At 34.1% G+C, this 15,632-nt stretch overlaps 1 protein-coding gene across 1 annotated transcript in view; it reads right to left on the reverse strand.

The window, feature by feature from the left end:
* LOC149782883 (BBSome complex member BBS4-like) overlaps positions 1-15,632 on the reverse strand; it is a 64,539-nt gene that overhangs the window by 16,904 nt on the left and 32,003 nt on the right. Inside the window, exons 8-11 of the mRNA XM_089934428.1 lie at positions 11,794-11,848; positions 7,643-7,864; positions 6,428-6,599; positions 3,502-3,571 (exon numbers count right to left, since the gene is read on the reverse strand). Coding sequence (XP_089790554.1) covers positions 3,502-3,571; positions 6,428-6,599; positions 7,643-7,864; positions 11,794-11,848 — 519 coding nt within the window. The remainder of the gene's footprint in view (positions 1-3,501; positions 3,572-6,427; positions 6,600-7,642; positions 7,865-11,793; positions 11,849-15,632) is intronic.

A 15,632-nucleotide genomic window follows, 5' to 3' on the forward strand; every position in this document is an offset into this window, starting at 1 on the left:
TTAATTGATTTGTGAATTGGCAACAGTATTGATCTCTGGATCCCTCTCACTTGCTGTGATGTGACAGAAAATTAGTAGGCTGTTGGGGGTGCCGATGGATAGAGCAGCAGTTTGTTCATGAAGCACATGCTGGCAGCAGAAATGAGTTTGCAAATTCTTGTTATACAGGTGCGTTATCTAATTTGCTGAAAGACCAAGATTCAAGAATAACAAATTTACAAACATACAATTTTGGTCATTGTAAAAAAAAGTTTATCAGCTAGTTTGGCACCCAAAGACCTCTGGTGCCTGGAGCAAATGCCAAGTGCCCCCCTTCCTAATGCTTTTATGCTACTGTATATATATATATATATATATATATATATATATATATATATATATATATATATATATATATATACACAATGTGTCAATGTGTCAGCCATACAGTCGGATGACTAGTCGAACATATTGCCTGAAAAGTATTGTTTTGGTCAGTTATTATCAAAGATTCAACGGAAGTATAAAAGGTTGTAACAAAAAAGAAAACGCTGATATAAATCATTATTAAATGTACCAGAAAATGTGTCATTTTCACGTAACTGTTTTCAGTTTTAGTATCACCCTTCTGTATCAAACTGTTTTTTCTTCAACAAAATTGTATGCCCCTCCACTGTTTATATAAATATGTCTTGTCAACAAGTGGACTTAAAACATTAAAAATACACCTAATTAATGGTCATTTTCAGTCATCCAACGGTAAACTTATATTTGCTTTGGTTCTTAAACATGTGTTGGACAATGATAAAAATGGTTTGCTGTTTTAACTACTATCTTTTATAAGCCAGACATATTTTGCTCTAAAAAGTTCTGATATGTGCTGACACAACATTACATTATGAAAGAACATATGCTGCAAGAGACTGATAGTCATCACTGTAATGTTTACAATATAGACACTGCAGCAATCATTGAGTTACAGATATTTATTTCATTATTTTATGCAGGACTCAAGATGAGTAGCAAACAGATATCTGTACTCAGAGACTAAACTTGGAATTTCCCACAGTATTGTTTCCCTTCTCTACTCCATTTATCTAGCTGACTGTGACTGGTATAGCCTTTGAGTCATTTTGGAAAAATGTTGGCTTTTAAAAAAGTAATATTTTTAGTTATTACTAATATAGGTTAACTGTGTGCATTCCATTGTATGATTGTGAATCATTCTATAATTTAAAAGATAGCAATTGTACTCTGTTTAAATTTTATGTAATTTCTGAAGTCCACTAATGATTTTTTCCTTTCTAGACAGGGTTTGTTTTATATTTAATGGCTCTCTCCAAAAAATAACTTACCTGGGTAAGCCACAAAAATTTTCCCTGCCTTTTATATCACTAGTGTAGCTAGTAAACTGTAGGCTCCAGCATCAACACTTCAATTTCTATCAACACACTTCTAATGCCAGCACAATGCCATTGTGCTGGCATTAAAAAGTGTTTAGATTACAATGTATACAACAATTAACATATACATATCAATTTTTTCTACTATATGGTACTGACTAATTAAATTTTTTGAGGGGGATGCTGCAATTTTCTTATGAGCTAAGATATTTTCTTTTCTTTTATGTCAATTTGCTATAAATCAGATATTGTTTCCAGCTATTGACAGAGTGTCAAGCAACTTGTACCAGAACACAATAAACTGTTTGTCCCTAACATATTGTGGTATATTCATCAACACATAAATACCACAGGACAAAATGTTGTGTGTGTGTGTGTGTATGTTTGTGTATGTGTGTTTGTGTTTGTGTGTGTGTTTGTGTTTGTGTGTGTTCATATGTATATAAAAAGTCTGGATATAAATAAAAACCCAAAGTCAACTATATCTGTTAGAATGCTTGGGTTGTTGCTTAAAATAAAGTAACCCAAAGTAGAACGAAAATTTTGAGTGTCATTTTCTTACTTCATAAGAGAAACAATAAAAATATCAATGGTCTTCCAACTTCAGAAACATAGTGGCTATGTTTTAAAATAGAGATTCATTACAATGTGTTAAAATGACTAATATGAATGGACTTTTCAACAAAGCAAGAATTTAACAGATTCTGTAATTGTTACTTTCTTGTATAAATTGAAATCTGGCATTAACGCTTTAAAATGAACTGAAAATGTGAGAACATTTTTGCCATCTCTGTGCAATATCAGACCTGTTTACCTGTCTGTATTTTACCGTATTTGTACACAATAAAGCCCATATCGTCACTGATCTGAAAATATGATTTGAGGTTGCATTTATTTATTAACTTTTCAAAATTAACTTTTAAGCCATTTTTATTCCGTTTCATTTCATTGTCTTGTCTTGTCTTGTTGGTCTGCTCTGCACTGTTTGCAATTTAGACTTTTCCTGTGCACATGTTGGAAGGAATGACTGTTCATGGCAAGTGGAATTAAAATCATGCAATACTGGAATCATTAGTAATGGGAAATAGAAATATTTTGTCAATGATGAAGGGAAAGGAAGTCAGTGATCAACACATACTTCAGAAACAAATAACATGTGCTGAGGTGATTCTATGTGAGTTGATCATAAATATGAATTTATCATTGAGCACAGCTGACAAGTTAACAGAAGCAATGAAAAATATGTTCCCTGATTCCAAAATTGTACAAGATATTTAGAAACAATCAGTCTCTTTTTTACCAAAGAGTGGACAGATGACCAGCTGGATAGGATAAAGAGTACCTATTATATCGCCATTAAAAACCCATAGACTAAACCTTCATTAAGACATTAATTCCAAGTGGATCAGTTTAATATTGTTGACAAACTTGGTACACAATAATGTATGAAGCTCATTTCCATTCTAGTAATTGTTGAAAAAGCTGATACTAGATTTTATGAAATAAATAAGATTGCCTTCACCTACCTAGATGAAGTTACTGTTTTCTGAGTGGATTGGTAGTAACAATATCTATCATAATGTTTTGTATCAAGTCTTCCTTAACCATGTATAATGAAGACAATTGGCTTTATTTAAAATGTCATGGATATGTGTGAAGCTGAGAAAACAGATTTTCTAGAGAAAGTAACAGAGGTAAATAATGTTATTAATTTGGGTGTGTGGAGGTGTTCTTTTGTGGTTTTTATCACTATAATATAAACAGGATGTTTAAGTCAGTGGTTTTCAATTTCTGCAGATTTTGTCTTGAAACATAGAACTGCCTGAATATCAGCATCTTTACAATCTAGGAGTTATTTACAGAATACTGTATAGTCAGTATCTCATGCAATACTACATAATGGTAATTATAGTGTACTGATAGTGTCTACTATTTATGTGATGTTTCACAGGTGTTAGAAACACTGAATGAAAATGTATGGGTAAACATGTCTGCAATATCAGTGTAAAGTCTTGATATTTAATGTAAATATGGTCTAATTGTCCATCCTTCTTATGCTTCTTCAAGAAAGAAACAACCAGGTTTTCAGTTTGGAATAGAAAAATGTCCAAATACTCACTGGTCTAATGTCAGAGCTTGCTCATAAGCCTGTCGAGCATTTTCAACATCTTCTAAATGGGTCAAGGCCACTGAAAAAGATCAATGAATATTTCTGTGTATAATGGAAACCTATCTGATATGTATCCTAGATAAGTATGTTTGATAATATCCAAATAAACCTATAAGATATGTATCCAGGTAAACCTATTTGATATGTATCCAGAAAAATCTATCTGATACTTATTAAGGTAAACCTATCTGATATTTATCAAGGTAAACCTTTTTGACATGTATCCAGGTTAATCTATCTGATACTATTTCATAAAACCTATCTGATATTTATCAAGAAAACCCATCTGATACTTATCAAAGTAAACCTGTATGATACTTACCCTGAAAATGTGGCTGATACTTAACTGTGTAAACCTATTTGATACTGATCCAGGTAAATCTATGTGAGATTAATGCAGGTAAGCCTTTCTGATACTTATCTAGTTAAACCTTTTTGATACTTACCCAAGAAATCTATCTTATACTTACTCAGCTAAACCAACCTTATACTTGTTCAGGTAAACATATTTTACACATATGGCGTTAAGTATTTGATTTATTTTATCACCACCTTTTAACAGAGGTAACTGTGATACTTAATTTGCCTATCCACCCCCCATTTGACATAACAATAACTGTAATCAAAACATTAGGTGACAATTTACCAAACTCAGCACATACATGTTGCTTGCTAGTGGTATATGGTTCTGGGACCTCTCCAAAAGGATTCATGGTAAGGGTCAACGGTGAAATATACAAAATCTGATGTCTCTGTGACATTTCTGAATATTTTTGACCAAAATTTAAATATGTAGCCAAGACAAAGTATGAAGACACATCACCTGGGTCACAGTCAGTATAGTGTGATTGGGATGGTGGTGGGGTGGGTGAGGTGGATATATGATTAAAAAAATGTGGAGATTTGTCATGGAAGTAGCTTGAATAAATTTATGTACCTAAATGATGTTGGTACAATAATTTAAAACTGGTTCCAGTTCCGTTCTCCCATTCATAAGAATTACCTGGAAATCTGAAATAATGATGTTTACTAAAAAGGCTGTCTGAATACATTTTTTAGGAATTTATGATAAGATTGTTTCTTCTTTTTGACTGCTGAGTGTTTAAACTATCTGTTTTGGTAAAACCCCCATCCATTCAGTCGAAGCAACTATAACAAGACTTTCAAGATGGCTGTGTGGCAGCCAAATAGGATGCAACATTGGCATCTTTTTAATTTAGGACCAACTAGATACCCAAATGAATTCCCATGTTGATATGACTCTCCACTGACAAGTTGTAGTGACACAAAGATGTTTGATGCCCAAGTGGCAACATTCTCATTTAGGACTTTGGGATGAATGTGTGCTTAAAGTTTCAAGGCATTTCTCCAAATGGTTTAGGAGACGTGATAAGAAACCTGTAGCAAGGTATGGGTGACCTCCCCTTAGATACAATGATTGACACAAAATCCAGACAACCAGTGGATGCTATTGAAGCAAATATGCATGCTCTTCAAGGCATCTAAATGTCATAAGGGCTTGGGAAGGTGTACCCATCTTATGACTGTATAATTATTACTGATGAAACATTTTATTTTAAAAACTTGATCATAATACTTGAGGAGAATATATATGAGGACAGAGTTGCATCCTCTTGCCCAAGATTTGGCCCCATCCTCAGTTACTTAATGTATGTGAAACAGCTTTGAGTAGCATAAGATATAGGTTAGAGTTAGCAGATGGTTTACTGGAGAAACAATGTTCACAAACTCAGTGGAAAAAGAGCAGCTTCTATCATTACAATGCTACTGAACGTAGCCTGTTGCACCGCAAAAGCATCACAGGTCAATATGATCATTTTGAAATGAAATATTTAATGTAAAAGCTTATGAATGTCATCTGTGATCTCCACCCTATTGTTTGGATGATATCAGTTATGGAACAATGCATGCTGTGCTAGTGGTGCCAATATATAGAAGAATATTACCTGGTCAATGTTTGGCTATTTTTTGGATGAGCGGATAACCCAACATATCGAAGACCCACAAAGTCTTAGCATGAAACATTTTTGCTTCCTTTTTTGAGTGGTAACAACAAGCAAGGTCTTCCTCTTTTGATCAGCTCAGTCTGACATGGTATCAATTTAAAGCCCTTACAGGACATGGTAGACACCCATGAGATGAAGTGTTTTATTGGACAGCAGTTTCAAGAAAAAGCACTGATTCCCAGGGATCCTATTCTTGGCATGAAAGTAGGAGTTGTCGTGAGTGAATCTAAAATCATCATCACAGAACTGCGGATAGTTCATGTTGACTGGTAAGGCATATACCCCAATGAGTGCCTTCTGCAGTTAGAGTGAATTGGAAGCAGGTTTTGTATGAGAGCTGAGTCATGTAGGCTCCAGTGGTCTGATGTATGTCTTATTCAACGTGTCATAATCAAAAGAAGATTCTATTTTGGACAAAGGACCATAGTTTCTGGTCATGATGGTCCAAAGTTCACAAGTAGCTTGGAAAGACCTTTGTTTTTGCCTGTGTCTATCCTTCAATACTGGGCAGGCTATTTACAATGGCACTGAAACGCTTATGTATGATGAAGTTAGATGAATGAAGTGCAAAATATTAATCTCAGATGTAGAAATACAAAAACAGATTGAGTACATTTCCCTGGTGTGAAACAATTCCAAAGAATCGTTTAATTATTGAACAGGCATAACAGAATTTGGTATTTGCAGGACCTTGAGGAAGAGCAAGCTTCCCAGTGCAAGAAGCAGTAGCATTTGACCAACTGCATACACAACCACTACCTTACATAAACTTTAGGAACATCATCAGTAAATTAAAAAAGATTAAAAAGCTTGACATTGAGTCCAAAAGTAAAAAGGACAAAATTTACCTGCTAAGAGCATAAAAAGCTGTCCCATTTTTGGCCTCAGGTTGATAGCTGCACTGAGGAAGTGAAAGGCTGAGGCATACTGCTGCATGGTTAGGTGGACAAGGCCCAGGTTGTACAGGATCTTCCAGTCAAATGGGGCAAGGTAGTTTGCCCTCTTTAGACAGCTTATTGCCTGAGATGGGAAACATAAATATTAGGATACTTTCCATTCAAACTGGGAGTATTCCATAAACAGACAACTTCATATACCTATTCAGCTGATAAAAAGTTATGAAACAAAGTTGATAAAATTGTCTGCCTTCTGCTGAGAGTCATGTATATTTATGAACATATTATAACCATACTGTTTTCAGCTGCTGACTGGGAGTGGCATATACTTATGGAACAAATTATAATACTGTATTCATCTGCTGGCTAGGAGTGACACCAAACTTGTTGGCTAGGAACGACACAATTTTGTTGGCTAGGAGTGACACCAATCTGCTGGCTTGGAGTGACACAAATCTGCTAGCTAGGAGTGACACCAATCTGCTGGCGAGGAGTGACACCAATCTGCTGGCTTGGAGCGACACCAATCTGCTGGCTAGGAGTGACACCAATCTGCTGGCTAGGAGTGACACCAGTCTGTTGGCTAGGAGTGACACATATCTGCAGCTAGGTGTGACACCAATCTGTTTAAAATCTCCACTGTATTATGTGAAGATCTGACAGTGACTGCTTAGGGGTCATGTTCTGGTGACCATTGAACTAACCAATGGAAATGAAGCTTTCAGAAATCTGACTGTGAATCAAATCATTCGGTACACATTGATACTCTTCAGCTATACTGCTCAGTCTCTCCAATCCAAAGATAAAAGATTTCATCTGATTGGCTGTTAAAATTAGTGAGTATGGTAATAACACAGGTCACCAGAACTTGACTCCTAATGAGTTGCTTTCAGATCTTCACATATGACTGTGGAGATCTGAATTTAATCAGATTATGAGTGACACAAATTTATGAAACAACTTGCAATAATACTGTTGCTTTCAGGTGCTGGCTGGGAGTGGCAATAAATGATCAAACAAATAATAATACTGTCTTCTCTTAGCTGTTCACTGGAAATGTCATAAATTTATGAAACAAGTTATGATAAATATTCTTTGTTTTCAGCTGCTTGCTGAGTGTGGCATATTATAAAATCCAAAAGGGTGAATCAAAGGTTAGCCACTTACAGCTACAAATTTCTTCTTCCCAAAGAAACACATTCCAATGTTGTTCCACAATGGTGGGCTCTCTGGAGTTCCCACTGCAGCAATTCTATACTTGGTCAGGGCCACATCAAAATCTCCATGGCTCTGCATCATGCTGCCAGCAGCCATGATGGCCTTGATGTATGAGGGATCATAGGTCATGGCATTCCCAAGATTCTCAAAAGCTTTTTGGAACTGTCCAACCTGCAAAACAGAAACTTTTAAATGCATTGCTTGTGGTTTAATGGAGAAAAGATTATTCAGGCCCACTGATTGCTGTATAAAAGACACTGCAGAGACAGGACAGATTATTCTCACATACCTATGTATGTAAAATCATATTTCCCAGTGAGAATATGTTTAATCTTATACCATATATACTTGCGTATAAGCCCGTTTGCGTATAAGCCCGTTTGCGTATAAGCCGACCTCCAAACTGAACAGGCAAAAACACTAAAAAGCACATGACCCGTGTATAAGCTGATTTACAACTCTGAGGCATCTCAAGATGTGCGAGGTAAGTTCCAAATGCATTTATTTAGGCAAACTTGTATTTAAAAAGTTACATGTATACTTATCTCGAGGTTGGCGTGCACGATTATTAAAAAGAAATGGTATAAACTTGTTTGAAAAGTAATTTATTTAATTTTCTCTTTACTTATAAAGTTTTGGAAATAATGCTTCAAATATTATGCTAATACCATAAAAGCTGAGTTGTAGTTTGCTTTGATGTAAGCGACCTTACACCATACCTGTCAACTTTCATGCCGGAAGGAACAAAAACCTCCCGATTTTTAGGGTCGCTCCACGTGTACCTCCTGATTTCATATCTTTCGATTTTTGTAGAGGACTCCTGATTATTACATTATGTCTTTGAGTTTCATTTCTTCTACACAAGAAAAGTCCTACATGTTCTGTTGTATAACATGTGAATTATTGTTCTGACAAAATAATTATTTTCGTATAAAGCATTCGCTTCTTCACTAAATAGAATGTTAAGTTTAAACATTATTCAAGTAAATTATTATTTTTACCTCTACAATAATACAAAAATAAAAAATAAACCAGAACAAAAAGATAAACCACAACAATAAAATCGTCCAGAATTAATTTCAATCCCAAGAATGATCACTATGAATGCTGTAACTCCATATGCTATAGCTCCATTCCCACGAAAGAAAATTACATGAGTGAACACCTGTCATTTTTATACCGCTAAATGTTAAACTGGTATAGTTACTGGTCAGAATTCCCTCTTATCACAAGCCAGTTTCAGGGTTTTAATGATTAACTGGCCTGTGCTGCTGTCACAAAACGAAAGACAAATTCACCAACTATCAACACAGAAGACACTGAAACATCAAGCTTTCCACTGTGTGGAAAGTTATGTTTGTTCAGCTAAAACACAAAACTAAAATTGATTGATGTTGATCTTAATTGATCTCTGTGAGAATTTTAGCTTTTATTATTATCATTCTTTGTCAACATGTAAATTATGATGGTTATGTGCCTTGTAGGATCGCTTATATCACTGAAAATGAGTAACTCATGAATGCATGATTCAATGTAAATGAAACAGCTATTAAGGACTAGCTGAAATGCTATCTGGAAAAATGCAGTTTGGTCAAAACAATGAATAAAGCAAAATCTGCATCTATGTTTGGGAATAAGTAAGGATTTAAGTGACACTATGCATGCTTTGCACTGTGTAAGTGCTGTATATTATAGTCCAGCATGGTTACCCTGGTAAACTCATCCGGCCCACAAATTATGAGGTCTGCATTTAACTTTATTTAACTTCGTGCTGGAGAAATCAGAAAATATGCACATGTAAAATAATAACAAAATCAATCATAGTACTTTATAAAAGTTTAATAAATGTCGGGTCACTGAAAGTTACATTCTTTTACATGCCTATGTCTTAGGACACGGAAAAAAATTTTGTTTTGTGTCTCAAGATTTACAGCCATTACTGTAACAGTAGTCAACAAAAATACCTAAAAACTGTCAAGTTTACACAATGGCCCCCGGATAAGCTGACCCCCCCCCTTCTTCCAGACCTTAATTTTTCCTTAATTATTCGGCTTATATGTGAGTATATACGTTAACCTCCGTTCTTTAATCACATGAATGCTGTCTTTCATCACATCACATGACTCTTGTCTTTCATCACATGACTTTCTACTACAATGATGGTGCACACATAGTAGCAAACACTCTCTGATTTCCATTATCACTTGAGTAAGCATTCTTTCACTTTAATCAAGATAAACAGTGACTGCAATGCATTCATGTCATACAATGAGCAAGGGGTGAAGTTAGTGTTAAAAAAGAAGACCTTCTGCACAGACCAACCTAACTACAAGAACATCCTCTGAAGTCCAGTTTTTAGTATAAAAAACATTGCAATTGTTTTTTTTAAAAAAACAATTTTACATTCTCATTATTATTTATGAAAGTAAAATCAATTCTACATCAATTTTGATTGATGAATGTTATGTACATCTATAATTTTTTAATATTGTATTGATGACTGCAAGTTGTAGTGATTATCCATAGCTAACTTTTGTGTATGTGTATTGGTTCTATTTTAAGATATTAAGAGTGACAAGATTGCATAGGATCTATAAATAGCTATGATCAAATTACTAATAATACTATTAGTAGCAAATATGTTGATAATTTTGGGGTAATTTCTCATTGGCTGGTGGGGTCAGGTGGGTTCTTGAAGAATTAAGTTATTTCCTGTTGGACAGAATATGTAAGCTGGATTGTCTTACTAGTGGGATATTTGCAAATTGTCATGTAGGAGAAGTAGCTAAATGTGTTTCCACCTCTTATGATGAAAGAGAACAGCCATGTGATGAAAGAGAACCGTTACGTGATGAAAGATAATAGTCATGTGATGAAACAGAAATGTTACAGTCAACTGACAAAAAAGAACAGTCATGTGATGAAAGATAACAGTCATGTGATGAAAGAGAACAGTCATCTGACAAAAAAGGAGTCATGTGATGAAAGATAATTAGAGTCCCTTATACATATTGGTGTATGAAATAAAAATTCCTCCCAAGGGTCATAATTTTGCATCAAACATGAAGCTTTGCCAGTGGATGAGGCAACTCTAAAACAGCAAAACACCCATTTGAAAATTATTTCAACTTTTTGATGAAGTGTCGAAACTTAAGTTTACACTGAAAAATTCAGTTTAACCTTTAACTGACATTAACACATACATGTATTAGCACTGAGAGCACAGTGGTTGAAACCGTCAAGGTAAGGGTATTATACAGCATTTGAATTGTATACTGATGATAGCTTGCACAATCATGCAATTGTAAACTGGTTACAAAATGAACTCCACTCTCATTCTTGATGTTAATTGAGACAGAAAATAATGATACAGTCCTGTTATGTCACCAAGGTCATAAACTAAGCAACAGAAAGAAGCAAAACCAAGTTTAGTAAAACCTAACAATTAATTCAGTTCCTTATATTATAAATTTAATATTAAGAGGAATTTACAGTATAATGAATTAAAATCCAAAATAATCCTTAAAGGTTCTATTCAAGGTCCTGAATGTGCTGATGTACCGATATCCTTGAATGTGCTGATGTACCAACAGTCTTGACTATATCACAATGGCATTTTCCAAAAATGTCTTTGAATGAATTCATAATAATCCAAAAATCTTGCTTTAGTCCAGACAGTCACGAGTACATTGTAATTCCAAAGTTTAATTTAAATAAATGATTTCTCTCAAATTAAATCTAAACAAAACATTAAATACATCTGCAGACAGATATCAAAACAAGAACAATTCGATGAAATAGGAATAATTTTGTTTGATTCTCTCTTTATAACACCTCCATGACTCTATTACAACTATGTGTCATAATTAATCAATGTGACTTATTTCACAATACCTGACTCATGCTGAAATTCAACCCACCTGACCTATGTCATAATACTCAACCATCCAATCAAAAAATTACCCCCAATTTGTAAACAGGTTCATTATCAAATCTGAATTTATAACTAGCAAACACCTATTTATAGCTCTATCTAAAAACAGAATCTACAGTCATGGACCAAAAGGCAAATGTAATTATATGAAAATTCTAAATCATACCTGCATATACAATAGTCCCAGTGTTGTCAACAGTTCTGGATTTTCAGGACTAAATCTAAAAGAATATTGTAATTTATCAAAAATAAACATAATTATTTTTAAAAGTTCATACAAATTTAAATTGTATTTCGTCATTAAAAATGATAAAAAGGTAAATAATCTAATAATCTGTGAATGACAATTCAGATCAACAGTGAGCAGATGAGAAAATAGACCAGTCACAAGAAGGTACATGTGATTGATATTATGTCAGACATTATGTTATTACATAACTATATATTCTCAATACCTTCCATTTAAATAAATAAATTTCTGTAACAATGACTTCCATCATATTAGTTCAAAAAAACGAACCTCCCATTGACAAAAACAAATACCGATCTGTGTTGTGCAACTGTTATCAAAATAATATCACTTCACATCCACTTTAAACATCACTACACCAGTTACATTCCTTACTTATTAAATTCATTTTTCTATACTTCTTATGAAATCCAGCACATTAGCTATAAGTCCATATTCACTGAGGCTATCCTACATATGTCAGGCAATAACTTGGACACTAAATATCAAACAAGAGACCCTTGAAGGGATGGATGCTCTAATGGCCAAAAGAATTTCCAGGACCTTTTTTCCTTTTAAGTGCTGAGCTTTGAAACCTTCTTTGATATTCTTAAGCAATGACAAGATTTTCAAGATGACTGTCATGGCCACCATGGCAGCCATACTGTAAATAAGACCAACACAACATTTTTTAAGGTTCACTAGACATTACAAGAAGTCTTTTGGTGAAAACTCCATGTCAATATAAGCACCATACAGAAGTAGTTGCAATAACAAGATATTCATGAAGGTTATCACTGCAGCCATATTGTAAAATTGGCACCATTTTAATGTAGGACAAACAAGACATTAAAAGAAGACTTTTGGTGAAAACCAAATGTCAATATGACCATCTATCCATGAGGAGAAGCAATAACAAGGTTTTCAAGATAGCCAACCTGTCAGATTAGCATAATTTTCATTTAGGACCAACTAAGACACCATAAGAGGTCTTCTTCTGAAAACGTCATGCTAGTTTAACTTCCCATTTAGAACATGTACCAAAAACAAGATTTTCAAAATAGCAGCCATACTGGATGTCAGATATACACCATTTCCTTCTGGGACTACTTAAACATGATAAGAAGTCTTCTGGTGAACCCCATGTCAATACAATGTTCCATTCTTCGGAGATTTTCAAGATGTCTGCCATGATGGCAATATTTAATGTCAGATCAGGATCATTGTAATTAAGGATCAACTAGACATTTCATGAAGTCTTTTGGAAAATTCAATGTCAATATGAGCATCCAAGCTGGTGGGGCAATAAATATTGTTTAAAATGGCCACTGTGGCCTTGGGATGAATGTTTCATTGCATTCCTCCAAGTAGTTCAGGAATAATAGCAATAACAAACTTGTGCTAATTGATGGACAGACAGACAGACAATGCACAACAATCAGTCCCACCCATATCTTTGCCGGTCAGCAAAAGCTGAAGCAGAACTAAATCGAACATTATTTAAATTTGTATGGGGTGGAAAAGTAGAGAGAATAAAACATGATATTCTAGTTTCCCCAGAAAACGAGGGAGGACTAAATATGATACACATATTTTCATTCATTAGGTATATTAAGATAAGATGGGTTAAAAGATTGCTGGAAAAGGAAGATGGAACGTGGCAGAACTTAGTCAATACAACTATACTCAGAAATAAAAAGGATATTTGGAATTTAGGGAGAAGGAAATTAGAAGAATTTAGTAAGTTCATTAAAAACAGTTTTTGGAGAGATGTAATTTTGGCAGTATGTAAATGGAAAGAAGAACCGCAAAGTCCTAATGAGCATCTATCCATGAGTATTTTAAATTTTGTCCCCCCTAAAATGATTTATCAATACAAATCCTGGACAGAAGCTGGTTTTGAAATTCTGAACGATCTAGTAGATGATCACGGTAATTTAATACCTTTTGAGATAATAAAACAAAAAACTGGAAGTGATGATTTCTTGAAATACTTCTCCTTAATATCCAGAATTCCTAAAGCATGGAAAGATGCCACAAAAAACCACCTTGTACATAATAATTTTGATAAGCAGGAGGATAAAATAATGAACTTGCAAAAACAAGATTCACTCAAGTTTGTTTACAAAGATCTTTTACAGGAAACTAAAAGGCAACACACTGCGAAGCAAGAAACTTGGATGCAAGTATTTAATAAAAATATAAGTAGTGAGGAGTGGTCTGATATATATAGCCGGGCAAAATGCTATACCAAGGATACCAAGTTGATTTCTTTTAACTTTAAATTAATCCATAGAATAATCACTACTAATGATTTTCTTAAAAGAATTAACATATTTGATGACAACAAATGTACTTTCTGTAAGAGTGAAACTGAAAGTATTGAGCATCTCTTTTATGACTGCAGTATTACTTCAGTTTTGGAACCGTTTTATTGAAGTTTTTACACCTTTTTGCCCAAATATTGTACATCTGTCCAAAAAAGAAACATTTTTAGGAAGTGAACAACTGGACAGTTTGGATAATTTTCTGCTTATTTTGGCAAAATATTATATTTATACTTGCAGATTCAATATGAAAAATCCTTCTATTTTTGCTTTTAGGCAAATAGTTGCAATGCACAAGAACATTGAAAAATACACTGCTAAGGTAAATAAAAAAGAGGACCAATTTCTTCAAAAATGGACCTCAACAATGAACATTTAACTTGTCTCTGACTTGATGGTAAACAGGAACAAAATATTGTAATATCACAAAGGCCATGTCACCTAGATTGTGTGCCATATGCATGTGTATATGCGTGTGTGTGTGTGTGTTTTCTTTTTTACTTTCTCTGTAGATTATATTTATTATCCCTAGATTATCTGATAACCAGAAATGTTTGATTGTAAGGTGACCCTGGGATGGTTCCCCGACCCATTGGTCAACCTATTACGGGGTTAATAAAAAACAAAAAAAAAAAAATATCTTTGCCGGTCTATGACTGCAGAACTAAATATCATGTCTACAGGCTGTTTAAAAATAACTGATGTAGCCCACCCACTAGGAGATCCTGCAAGGGGTGTGCAGGGTATAAAATCCTGTATAACCTTCAAGATATAAAACATGAAAATATGGTAATCCAATGAAGGATATATTTCCTGTTTAGGCTTTAATGTTGCATTATAGTGAATGCAAGTAAGATTCTTCACTGGTTAGAAAATCTGAGAAAATTCAGAGACAAATTATCAGTTATTTTCTTAGGTACTACAAGAAGATAAAATAACAGCTCGTTTGATTATTTAGTGTGGTGATACATTTTTCATTTAACCTGAGCAATGGTGTGCATGCAAAATTTCAAACTAACTTTTGTCATTGTCTGTAATTCTTTTCTAGAAGTAACAGTAGATTTTGTCAACTCAATAGCCTCAACTTTCAAGGGCCCTACCAAATTAATCATAGCAACGCTTAGTTCAAGTCAATAATACAAAATTTATTAAAAGTATTCTTTGACCAATTTTTAGATAGCAAAATACATAAGTACAAGTGCCAATGCTCAAACATATATATGAGCATTAACAGTGACCTAAGTGAACAATAACACAAGTTTCTCTCATCATTCCGTCCGAAAAGTTGAGTCAAGCCTGAGAGTTCAATGAGTAATTTTTTTATGTCCCTCCAACCCCACACTTTTCTGGCTATAACTCATTTCTATTTCTTTCTGAGCACGCATTCATATTAAAAAATTTATTCAATTTATAATGTAAATCCTGTTGATTCATAATTAACATTGACAT

The sequence above is a fragment of the Sinohyriopsis cumingii genome, chromosome 15, assembly GCF_028554795.1.
Source record: "Sinohyriopsis cumingii isolate HCF-2022 chromosome 15, ASM2855479v2, whole genome shotgun sequence".
Taxonomy (NCBI): domain Eukaryota; kingdom Metazoa; phylum Mollusca; class Bivalvia; order Unionida; family Unionidae; genus Sinohyriopsis; species Sinohyriopsis cumingii.